Here is a 13,591-nt window from a genome sequence, read left to right on the forward strand (position 1 = left end):
TAGAGCTGTTATATCCTTGCTCAAGATGGTTAAAAAATGTTCCTTTAGTTGAACAATTCCAGCAGAAAAATGTGGAGGTGGAGCCACATATCTTGAGCCTCAGCAAATGGAATAACCTACTTAGCCACCATTTTAGAGTTGACATTTCTTTAACAGTAATTGTTTTTATTATGGGTTCACGTATGCTACTAGCTTATGTCAACTTGTAATTTACACTAATTTGTTACCTATTTCTATTAGGCTTAGGAATTCTGGTAGCACATACACACTTTGTGAATAAAAGCAAATATTCACATGCAATGATGCACCTTAAAGTTGAATTTGTATAAAAGGAAAAAGTAAGTAAAAATTCTGAATTTCAGATCAAGGTAGTTTTACCAGGGATGCATCTGGTAATGCTGCAGATATCAAACTCCCCCTATCGAGTACACTTATGGGATTCCAGACTCAGGAAATGATCAACTTTCTTTGCTATCTAAAGCCTAATCAGGACACAGTTTGTAAATTTCCATTTTGTAAATACTTAAGAGTTTCCTTATTGCCCTTCAAAGTCTGACTGTATCTTAAATCTTCCAGTTCTTCAGCTTCTCAAACGCCTGCATCTTGCATTCCTAGAATCAGCTGTTTCCAGAATGTTGTGGTTCAGCAGTGCTTCTCAGCTCCAAACCCTGGGTGCTTTATACTCTCTGTGTCCAAATGGGATAAACAGCTGGTGATTCTGACTGGCTGGTAAAAAGCCCTCTTTCAAGACCTTTGCTCAGTTCCCACTGTACTGCTCTCATCCTCCAATTTTATAGAAAATGCTCTTTAGTTCACTAATTCTTAAGTTATGCAAGTATTTAAACAGAGAGACAAAGAAATAAAATGCAAAGCTCATTACACAAAGAAGTTGAAAGATTTAACCAGTTCAACCAGTTTCCCATTATGGGTGGAAACTGACCCTCGAGCAATGGTGCAACGCAAGCCCTATGTACCACTTTAGTCCTTATGAGGGGACTTAAGTGGTGCATTTGCCTTGAGCTAGTCCTTTGCATAGGGTGACTCTCACCTTATATAGGAAATACCTCAAACTGTCAGACCAGGAGAAACATTTTAAATGTGACCCTTTAAGTTAACAAAATCATGCAAATCCTATGTCACAAACATAATAACTATACTCATTATAAAAAGTTATGCTTTCCTATACCAAAGCAAATCTGCTGGGGTAATGTGACTGAGAGATGCATATTACAACCAAACTTCCAACCCTTTCAAACTAACTTGACCCTCACTCTTTTCAAATCCCTCCATTAAAAATACAATTCTTCCCATCTGTCCAACATTAATCAGCAAAAAGCACTGTCATATTTATTAACCAAAAATATCCCAGGAAAACAGAACACAGCAACAATCCTGCATTGCTTTGTACTAAAGCCACCTTCTGATCACTGAAGGCACTATGTGTAGGAATTGTTCCTTTTCCTTTAAACTGTGAACTCTTCCCAAATGGTTTTGTACACTGCCAAGCACTATGCTCTCAATAAATAAATAAATAATATTGCAATTTTGTTACAATACAATCCATATATTATTAGATAGTATTACTTTAGAATTATATTTTAATGGCATATAGTTGATCATTATAAATTAAAGGGTTTTTTTGTTTGTTTGTTTGGTTGGTTGGTTTTTGGTAATAGAGAACTATTGTACTAGTTAAGTTAATTATAATATTTGCACGCCAGGACTTGATCATGTGGTATGTACAACACTGATATATCAATGGGAGCTGTGGGCACACATGGATTGCTGGCTGCTGGGAAGGATGTCAGGGAGGACAACACGGACAAACCCTTCATAGAAGATGACATATACATTCTGTGTGTGAAAATCCCAATGATCTCAATGGGAGTTCTACATGCAGATCATTGAAATATGGTATCCTATAGAAAAAAGATATTTCCAGAAGTTCTCAATAATAATTTTAACATAGTTAAGATGACCCTTTGTTCAAAAGTGGAATGGCCTCGTAATTTCTCAATGAAGTTGTTTTAAGAATAATATTACTGCAATAATGAACATTTAACAAGAGTGTGAATTCTCTTAATGTCACTGTTGGATAGCTTAGTTGAGCACAGTATTGTGTTTTCTTTAACAGTACAGAGATATATGAAAGGCACAAATATACTAGCATTCAAATCACTTTTTATATTCTGAAGAACATCTTTATAGTTTTGCGGTTTTGAACAGTGCTCAAGTAAATAAAAGAGAGTGGACCTGGTCCTGCATGACAGAAGTCTAATAGAAGCAGGATCAAACCTAGTGTCTGTGACTAAACAGATGCAGTAAATAGATAACAGATACACAGACATTCTCGGTCACAGTGTAGGCACTGTCTCCACAAACTATGGCTGCTGTGATTTACAAGGAATTTCACTGAGTTTCGAGGGTATTATTGTGATTTTTATAATCAAACTTCTTACACCTCGATTTGTAACAAAATATCAAGATACACTGAAATACATTCAAGTATGGCCTACATCATGCTGTTCTATAGAAAACAAAAACAAACAAAACAAACGAACCATCAAAGGAATAATTTAAATCGAAATTTCGGAGATACCGAAATCATAAACTTCCTGAAGACTCATCTTTTGGGGGACAGAGGAAGAAAGTAGGGGATATAAATATATGGGGGATATAAATAGGACTCTATCCTGTGAAATCTGGGATGCCCTAAGGTGTTTGGGATTTTCCCATGGATGTTAGGACACCTTCATGTTTTAGGACACAAAGCCCTCCCCACTAAAACAGGTACTGCTAATGAGCTACAAAGGGTTTACAAAGATTCTGTGTAGAGTCTCTGTATCTTGGCTCCGTTCCCTGCTTGTTCATTCCCCCAACCCCAAATACCTGCAGCCACAACCACACGATGCTCACACCAAAGGGTATCTTTCTATAGGGAAATGAAGCCTCTCTCTGCTTCCCCTTCCTCCATAACCTTATATACTTAGGGGTAAATCTACATCCTTTCTCTGAGGAGATCCCCTTTCAGTAGAATTGGATGAGAAGTAATCTGCATGTGGAGGGGCTACTCAGGATTGGTACTGGAGGATGGATTTGCTCTTTATTGGCCCCTGAACAGCGATTTGTGCAAGTAACATTCTCTCCCCTCCATATAGCGGAAAGAGGAGACGATGCTCTTAAGAACCTTAATATTACTTTTGACAAATGATTTTTAAGACTAACCTGCATATACCACTTCAATTGCCATCAGTAGGTGTTAACCTCATGTATCTAAGGGCAGAATTTGGTATGTAAGGCCTAATTCTGAGCTCACTTACTCAGATGTTAATCAGGATTCCTCCATCCAAATACTTGGGGTTACATTTGTCAAAACCATTGTGAGATCAGAATCAAATGTTATTTCCAGGATAAATTTGTAATTTTGTAAAAATAAGCAATAGGGATTTAAAGATATACAAAAAGAAAACCTAAATAAAATAATGAAATAAAAAAGGAGCTGCCAGTTAAACTGAGAATAGGAATTCCTATCAATTTGGGGCGATTTCATTATTCACTATTCAGTTCACTTTACTGTCGCATATTTACTTTGTTTAGTATGAAAGACATTTAAATCCTTACTTGTTTCTTCTGAATTTCCCTCCTTTTCTAATGTTATAAACCTGGATGTCTTAGTCAGCAGAACAGTTCTATTATCACAACATTAGTGGAATAACACAGATGTGGAGATATGGATAACCTCCTTTTTAGTATTTCCCTGAATAGGTTAGGTCCTATATCCATAACTCCATGGCATGTGATTTACCACTGTGGTCCTCAATTAAACTGCAGCTGTTGCATCACAGTATGCCATTGCAGAACACATTAATTCATGCCAAAGCAAAAACAGAATGATACAATCCAAAACAGCAAGAAGCAATGCTTGATATTTAGAACATATCTATTGCACTTTAGGACTGTATGGCTGTTCTTTGACCAGTGAAGAACACAGAAATCATACAAAACAGACAAAGATTTTTTGAAATTAACTTTCCCCAAACTGTAGTTAAACAAAAAATGATTTCTTTTCTGTTTTGCATTAAGTGATAATTTGGAACACCAGCAAAAGAAATTGGAAGAATATATTTGGAAGCTGAGATTCTCTTTTCAGCTGATAATGTTTATGATAAGGAAATAACATATAACAGTGAGTTTCTCAGTAATGTACAAGTACTGTTCTGAAGAGTGACTATGTAAAAAATGCACCTTCTTACTCAAAGGAGGTGCTCCCTGTGGATAATTCACAGTCATATCCAATTGCTGAAGTGAAAAAAACTATTCCACATCCCACTCTTTAAAATATTTGACTTGTTAGCTCCTCAAAGTCCATACAGATATGAGTGAGTTGTATTCTTATCTGGCTCACACATCACAAATAAGATTGTTTTATAAGTTCTGATTGCATGTTGATTAGATGTACTTATACCACCTCAGTGAAGACACTATTGCTCTGCACTGGATATAAATTGGCCTGCAGAATCTTTATACAACTGATGATGCATGAGAAAGAAGGAATCCTTAGCCTGACTCCCCAAAACCAAGCTGAGTTTGCATGGCTCGGAGCTGGAAGAAAATAATCTTTTTAGTTGTAAACTGAGCATATTTAATAAGGAAACCACTGAAACACAATAAAATTGGAATTCGACAATGTCATTTTTACAGAGTCACATTTCAGAAGTAGAATTTTGCATAGCTTTCATTACATTTTTATCAGCAAATTTAAATATGAATAAGCTCTGGTGGTCTGAAGCTGTTAGTCTTCACACTAAAAATGACACAGCAGACAGCAGTTTGATCAAGTGCTGATAAACTCAAAACATAGACATTGCTGAAAAAGACATTCTAATGCATGTAAAATATGTCTTTTAAAGCAGTGGTTATCAAAGCTGGTCCGCCGCTTGTTCAGGGAAAGCCCCTGGTGGGCCGGGACGGTTTGTTTACTGGCCGCATCCGCAGGTTCGGCCGATCGCTGCTTCCCACCGCCCCCACTGGCCGCGGTTCGCCGCTCCAGGCCAATGGGGGCGGTGGGAAGCAGCGGCCAGCACATCCCTCGGCCCGCGCCACTTCCCGCCACAAACAAACCGGCCCGGCCTGCCAGGGGCTTTCCCTGAACAAGTGGCAGACCAGCTTTGAGAACCACTGTTTTAAAGCAAATTTAAAATAACCTTTTTAATTTTTGTTTTGTCATTTTAGATTAAATTTCATTGCTGATATAAACTACCCTATTCTATGAGAAAAAATTATTTCAAGTTCATTACTGATTTTATATCTAAATGGAGAAGTAAAACAAAAAAGATGTTAACTGTATATGATGCCACAGAGATTACAATGAAGTGTTTTATTCAGTGGGGCTATTTCTTCCCTCACACCCACTGTAAATCAGGAGCAATTTCTCTGAAGTCAGTGGAGTCACAATGGTATAAAACGAGGGGAAAGGGAGAGAAAAATCAGACTCAGTATTTGCATAAAAGAAAATGTCTAATTTTCTTTGGAAAGTTTGTAGTTTTCTAAACAATAAAAATATGACTCTAATCTTGAAACACTGAACCTTGAATTGTGATTATTTCTAAAAAATTCTAATATTTTACTCTATTTTTATAGAGACTAACATTTTTAGTTATTTTATCAAAATTATGTCTCTATACCACCCACTGTGAGCCATATGTTCCCTTTTGTAGAAAAAAGGCTAGAAATGGGACAGAAGTGCAAAGCAAAAAATATCTGTCAGCAAGCTCACATACAGTCTGATGGACCTGCAAAAAAAACTAATGTGCAACAAACCAGAGGAGGCATGGCTTTGACAACCCACTGTAAAAGACAACAATGTGCAGATCCTGTGCTGTGGACAACAGGGATGTCAAGACTTGAGTTTTTGCTTCTGTTTTAACTCAAGTTCCTTGACTGTCAACTAACCTGAGTAAGCTAACAGTTTTGTAAATACTAGTTCAACACACTCCACAAACGAGCTGTAGATTGTTGTTTGTTTGTTTGGGTACTACTGCCTCAACTGTAGATTAAATAAATTTGAACTTTGGCACAGCACAATCCCTAGATTGCAGATGCACCTTACTGTGACTGTTTTAATTTTGCTATGTATTAAGTATCAAAAATAAGTTATTTAACCGTGCACACTGGATCATTATATAATCTAACAATCAACGGGTTACCTAAGTGCAGTATGTGTGTGTGTATATATATATATTTGGAAGAAGGCAGGGCTGTGAAAGACTCCAGTCTTCCTTGAAGTAACACACAAAATGCATGCATGCATGCATGAAACAAGGCAAGATCTCCTGCCTCAGTAATTTTTCTCTTTGTATAGTTACTTCTGAGGGTATTCTGTGCCAAAAAATTTAAAATTCTGTGCACAATATTTTAAAATTCTGCAGAATTCCGCAAATGTTATTTGTCAAATAAATGTGGCGGCTCCATCATGGCATTGAGGCGCACAGGCCACTGGCTGCACAAAGGTGGGAGATCTCTGTGCAGCTCCTCCCCCCAGGACATGGATTCAGCAGTGAGGCTGCACCCAACCCTGACATAGCACAAGGACTGGACCTGCCCTAGAAATACCCCAGGGCCCTGCCTCTCCATGCCAGGTACACAAGGTGTGGGCAGACAGGCTCAGCAAGGCAGCATCCAAGTGTGGAGGGTCTGAGTGTGGGGCAGGGGTTGGCAACCTTCGGCACATGGCCCATCAGGGTAATCCACTGACGTACCGTGAGACATTTTGTTTACATTGACCGTCCACAGGCACGGCCCCCCCACAGCTCACAGGGCCGCGGTTCGCCGTTCCTGGCCAATGGGAGCCGTGGGAAGTAGTGGCCAGCATGTCTCTGTGGCGTGCGCTGCTTCCTGCGGCTCCTATTAGCTGGCAACGGCGAAGCGCGGCCACTGGGAGCTGCGGGAGGCCGTGCCTATGGAAAGTCAATGTAAACAAACTGTCTCGCGGCCTGCCAACAGATTATCCTGACAGGCCGTGTGTGGTCCGCGGGCCACAGGTTGCCCACCACTGGCCTAAGGGGTTTCCAGGTCCTAGATCTGGGTTCTATTTCTTCCTCTGCCACAGACTTGTGTGAACCTGCGTCAGATTATGGCCAAATTTTCACAGGCATTGAGCACTCACTGCTCCATTGAACTTCCATGAGCCAACACTTCTGAAAATTAAGTAATCAGTCTCTAGGCCTCAGTTTTCCAGTTTTAAATTGGGATAATATTCACAGAGGTATTGTGAAGATAAATCCATTAATGGGTATGGGGCAATCAGATAGTCCTGTGATGAATGATATTGGAAAACCAATACATAATTAAAAAATAATATTATTTAAGGCAAGGTTTGGAAAGTGTGCAGTGTATGAAGTGTGAGGCCAGATGCTGAATGATGAGAATAAAAATGAATATTAAACAGCCGCCTCATTCACTGATCATTTCCCCTCCTGCTCAGCAACTGAGGCAGGGGTCCTGTGCTACACTTTGCAACCCAATTATTCTTTTAATACCAGAGTTGTTATGTCTGGATATAAGTATGATTCCATGCAAAAGTTATATTGTACATGAATGCTAGCTTCTTTCATTGGCATTTAACAGTATTAACTAAGTGGCATTCTCCAGTAATAACTAGATACTACAAGAATTTAAATTAAGCAACAAAGGGTTTTACATTTCTCTGAATCCATTCTAAGGGCTTTATCCTATACTCATTGCGTATCCCAAACTTCCATGCACACAATGGGATAAGCGAGAAATGCAGGATTGGGTCCTAACATAATAAAAGAAAGCCTGACATTTTGTTCTAAAGCAAAAAGTCAGTTTTGCAGATATTTTTAATTTTGCTTCACTTCTTCTGTCAATTCTAAATGGAAGCTTCTGATTTGGGAAGAGACATAAATCTCCAGTGTCTGATTGATACAACAAAGAAAAACATGTCAGAAATTTGCTCAATACTGCAATTCTTAATGTAAGTTATTAATATTTCTACATGTTCTAGACTATTTTGGCTCTAACGCTTGTGCGTTCTGCTTCCTTAGTGCATTAAGTACCCCTACTGATTTGATATCTATTTGTGGATTCCCAACTATAGAGCTATCTTACATAGCTGAGAGGACACTCTGCAAATAGGACTTGTACACTAACTTGTAACATGGATGATCATTCATTATTACATTACAGATGAATCAGTGATATCAACAGCTTTGTTTTTCTGGTATGCTGAAACTTTATGATTCATATCTGTATGTCTACAGTGTATGAGTATGTTGCATATATATAATATGAGAAAGAGAGAAAGAAAGACAGAGAACGCATTTGGTCCTGGTTTGCTTCAGTTCCAAAAATGTAAATGTCCCATTATTTTCACGAGGAAGATGCCTTGCAGCCCTTTTTAAGACTCACACAAAATTTTATCAGGAGAAAGCAATTAGATTAGTTATCTGAAAACAATCAGATTTCTTTAAATAAGGCATTTAAAAGTTTGATGAAAACATTTTCTCCCTCCCACCACAAGAGACAAAAATACTAAAACCACAAAACATATAGTCCCAATGCTAAGATTTTTCTGCCTGAGATTTTTTTGGGGGGCGGGGAGGGGGAGGAAGTAGAGGGGATTGCCTTTTTTATCTGCAACAATGCCTTCTGCAATTTGTATCAGGCATTTTTTCAAGTTACAAATACAGTATAAACTTTTCTAGCATTACCAATAAAATTTAGAGATTTAGTACTGAAGTAAAACACTTTATCCATAAAAGACAATTTTACAAATTATTTCCACCTACCCGTGCTAGTGCGATAAGTTCCTGTATGTGCTGGTTGCAGAGGGTCCCCCTGACTCTGGCTGAGACTCCTCATAGGGGGCTTCTGATACACTCTATCTTCGTAAATAGGATCTATATGGTGCTCTGGAGACTGCAGCGCCCTTAATTCGGAGCCAAGGTGGCTGTGCTGGCTGCTGTAAGATGCCCGAGACCCAGCTGCAAACAGATTTATACAGGAAATTTAAGAGAGAAAATCCTCCATGAAACAGGATCCAAATTGACAAAAAGCATATTTGAAGACAACTCTTGTTTTTAACAAAAACAAAACAAAGAATTTTTAAAATGCAAAGAAAAATAACATGAAATGGCACCAGTGATGCAAATTAATCATCTTATCGGCATCACCCAACTGTCTGCTTTTGCGTCAAAACCTGATTTCCTAAAACGGCAGAAGATATTTCAGAGATAAATAAATACTGTACAGGGCCAATAAAAATTATTTTCTCACACAGGGACTAACAAACATGGCAAGTTGCCTTATCCAGGGGAACCCTATTGAAGGGCTCAACTGCCAAATTAGAAATATGAGGAGGAAAGCCAGAACTAGCCCCACATGCTGTGTCCACATGGTAAATCTACAAATGAAATAAGTTAAAGCTGATGAATAAACGTGTTGTTCACATCATCAAAGCAGACCTTCTCACTGCTTCACGTGAAGTATGACAGAGCAGATATGCCTCATCAGCACTTTTGTCCTAGACTGTGTAGAAACCAGACTGCTAGGGCTTTTCACAGACTAAATTCTCTGGGGATGAATAAATTAAACATATCTTCAGGGAATAAAATATTTTAAAGATGTAGTTAGAAATAAAATATTTTTTTAAAAAGATGAATCTGCATTTTACAAGACTGAAGAGTTTATCCCTATTTTTCTTATTCTAATAATAAAAAGTAATATTTTACTATCAGGTTATTAACAGAGAGACTTGTAAACTTTCAGATTTGGCAATTAGCCTAAACATTTGTTTCACTTTTTAACATAACTATCTTGGTTATGTTTGTCTGCTTTGTGATCTATTTCCAAGAATGAAATTGGGGGAAGCCATACAAAAGTAAAACATACAAAAGGTAAACAGTATTTTCATTTTGCTAAATATTATAATGCAAGGCACAAAAATAAATACCAGACAGTTCTGAGATGAAAGCACATTCTCTAGAGTTGGGAAGCTGTTGAAGGTTTAGAGACAATACACAACAGATTTTTTAGAGGGGGAAAGAAAGAAAGAAAGAAAGATCAATAATTGATCAGTAGATAATGTATCAATCAATCCAGTATGTGATTTGTCATCACGACAGCCATTTACAAGAACTCATGCTGTTCTGGATACCTTACCAAGAATTCCAAAGATGACTTTATTTGCAACTACTGTAGATATCAGGAAGTGGTCACGATTACCACAGATGGAGAAAACAGCAATGCATTGTGGGCCAAATTTTCAAAAGTCTCCAACCCAAATTCTTTGAACCTGATTCTCAGAGGAGATTAACGCCTCCAGAAAAGCTCACCATCCTGCTGATTGGGCGTAAAAATGCTAACCTGTTCTTGATGACTTCCAAGTTTTTGTATGAACAATTTTGCTTTCTGTTTAATTCCATTTGTGTGTGAAAAAAGTATGTGAAAAATTGAGGGCAACATTTTAGAAGCCATTTATCAAACTTTCTCCCTATAAGTCTTTTGGTCAGAAAGAATGTGATCTCTGAATGAAATAAATTAACTACTGAAGAATTATAAATGGTGTCCTTTCTTTCGCTAATTTACAAATGAGTGCTGCTGTTGAGAGTGATGTGATGGATTCAGTCCTCAGTCCTGCTCCCACTGAAATCACTGGGAACTTTTCCACTAACTTGAGTGGCAGCATATCTTAAACTTTTTAAGACATTTTAAAATGGTTATGCTACTAATTTTGTGGCAGAAGGCATACTTCAACTCGTCTTTTATATAACACTAAAGATTTTCTCTTAAGGACCTAAAGTCCTGATTCTACAATCCCTTATATATTTGTTTAATTTTAAAAACCACATAATCCCTTTTTGTTATTATTTTCATTATAGTATTGTCTAGAGCAGAGGTCGGCAACCTTCGCCACGCGGCCCATCAAGGTAATCTGCTGGTGGGCCACCAGACATTTTGTTTACGTTGACCATCTGCAGGCATGGCCCCCCTGTAGCTCCCAGTGGCCATGGTTCGCCGTTCCCGGTCAATGGGAGCTGCGGGAAGCGGCGCGTGCCGCAGGGACATGCTGTCCGCCGCTTCCCGCTGCTCCCATTGGCCGGGAACAGTGAACCGTGGCCACTGGGAGCTGCGGGGGGCCGTGCTTGCAGATGGTCATTGTAAACAAAATGTCTCGCGGCCCACCAGCAGATTACCTTTATGGGCCACATGCCGAAGGTTGCCAACCCCGACCTAGAGGGCCATCTGAGTTTGGAGCTCCCTTGTGCTAGGCACAGTACAAACACATAGCAAGTGACAGCCCCCGTCCCAAAAGAATTAACAATCTAAATAAACAAGACAGACAAGGGATGGGCGTGGAAACAAACTCAGAGAGCTGAAGTGACTCACCCTAGGTCACACAGCAGATAAGTGTCAGAGCTGGGAAGCCCCTGAAATCACTTGGACTACCTATGTACTTGAAGTACCTGCGCTAGTGTTTTCAGGATTGGGTTCTAAGTAGTGAATAGTGATTCTTTCCCCCATAATTTTGGGGTTACCTGCTAAAGATTCTCAAATAAGACAAAAAGTCAGTAAAATATCTAATAAACATTTTGAAAAATAGAAACCTCAACACAACATAACAGATATTATATTTTAGAGATCAGGTTTATCACTTTACTAGAATTTATACTTTCACATCAGTTACTTTCATTTCTCTTCATAGATGGTGAGAATTCAAATAAATATAAAGTTATATTTTATTATCCTTCCTGACAGATTTGCAGCTTTTCTGTTGATGAGCTACTTAATGAAACTACAGAATAATGTTATGTACAGTGTACATAATTTTGCATAATTTGATAATTATCAGTGCACAATTTGGTTGGTATAAATGAGTATCAAGCACAGCACTTGTCAAGATGTGTACTTGTATAAATCAAGAAATGTGTACTTTCAACTGATATGAGCCTTTAACATGTGCAGTAGCAACATGGAACATGATTCATTCCTATGAGATGATGTGTGATTTTGCCACTTTCACTCTAAATAATCAAGTGCCAATATTTGAACAGGAAATAATGGAAACTAGCAGCACTGACTGACTCATGGCCTTTTGCCAAAACACTAAAGCTTTATTGTGAGACAAAAAGGCAGAACATTCATTTCAGCACTTTAGCCTTGCAAAAAGGACTGTTTTAGAGAAAGAAAGAGAGAAATTTGCTAATATTTCTATACTTGTTGGCCTATTAGCATTTTCATTATCCAGTTCCTATTTTCAAGTTTTGTTTTATTTTTTATAATTCTGACCTAGGTTTAATTTGTCAAACAAATTCTAAGTGTGGGAGCAACATGATTTTACTGCACATTTTACTTTAAATCTGACAAAAATAATAAAATAATCAGCTAGCCATCGGAATAGGGAAAAACAGACACTGATTTCTGAAGCATGTATTCCACCCATCAAAAAGTCTATATGTATGATTTTCAGAGAAGCTGAGAGTTAATGAGAGCTGCAGATGGCTCAACATCTCTGAAAATCAGCTCCCAGATTTTGATATTGCATTTCTAGAGACTTTTAGGACCAAAACACTCCCCTCAGAAAAAGGCCACAAAAACTGTTATTTCAGTCTCATTAAATTTCTATTGCCTGTTCCAATCTAGGGGGATGGGTTTCAGATTCTGCAGAGCCTCTAAATTGTACAGAGCTCAGGGATCTAGAAGTAAATCCCATGGACCCCAGCTCAATAGTGCTCCCCTGATCCTCATAGGACAGTGGCATTTATTAAAACATATTTCCAGATTGCTATAGGTTATTTGTTGTCCAATAGAACAGAGTTAGCACCTCCAATCACAGACAGAAACATACAGGAAACCTGTGCAATTGGCAAAGAACAGATATAGTATGCTTCCTGGTGCTAACTGGACCAAAGTAGGCAGATGGCTGCATTCTGCAACAGCTGAAGCTTCAAGGGTGATCTTTAAGAGTCAGTCTAGACCAGTGTTTCTTAACCTTTCTGATACCAGGGACTGGCTTGTTGCTTTTCTAAACTGCATCAGGGAAATCTCAGGGACCAGCACCGGTCCACAGACCGGTCATTGAGAAACAGTGTTCTAGACATCATATTTCAGTAATCCAGTGTAGAGGACAAAATGTCTGGAAAAGTGTCAAGGTCATGAGATAAGAAAAGCAGACACAAATATCTTATCAGGTATAGAGGGGTGGAAAAAACACTTTTGGTCACTGAGGCCAATTTGGACTCTAATTCCAATGGGGATCCCCATCGTACCCTAAAGATCCTTCCCCTAAATCTAACATCATCGCTGTTGTGTTTGAATCAAACTTCCAGTAACTCACATTTATCCAAATCCCAATCTCAGCAAACAAGACATAGAGCGATGTGTCATATGTATACTGATGAAAAGCTTCCATATGAGGAGAAATTACTACGACTAGGAATTTTCAGCTTGGAAAAGATATGACTAAGGGGGATATGATAGAGGTCTATAACAGGGGTCGGCAACGTTTGGCACGCGGCTCGCCAGGGTAAGCACCCTGGCGGGCCGGGCCAGTTTTATTTACCTGCTGACG

General features: G+C 38.6%; 1 protein-coding gene across 1 annotated transcript in view; it reads right to left on the minus strand.

Moving 5' to 3' along the window:
* The window catches only part of CTNND2 (catenin delta 2), a 731,680-nt gene that overhangs the window by 448,455 nt on the left and 269,634 nt on the right, over positions 1-13,591 (minus strand). The window contains exon 6 of the mRNA XM_029913318.1: positions 8,811-9,005. Within this exon, the coding sequence (XP_029769178.1) occupies positions 8,811-9,005 (195 nt within the window). The remainder of the gene's footprint in view (positions 1-8,810; positions 9,006-13,591) is intronic.

The sequence above is a fragment of the Terrapene carolina genome, unplaced genomic scaffold (assembly GCF_002925995.2).
Source record: "Terrapene carolina triunguis isolate 2854851 unplaced genomic scaffold, T_m_triunguis-2.0 Scaffold580, whole genome shotgun sequence".
Classification (NCBI taxonomy): Eukaryota; Metazoa; Chordata; order Testudines; family Emydidae; genus Terrapene; species Terrapene triunguis.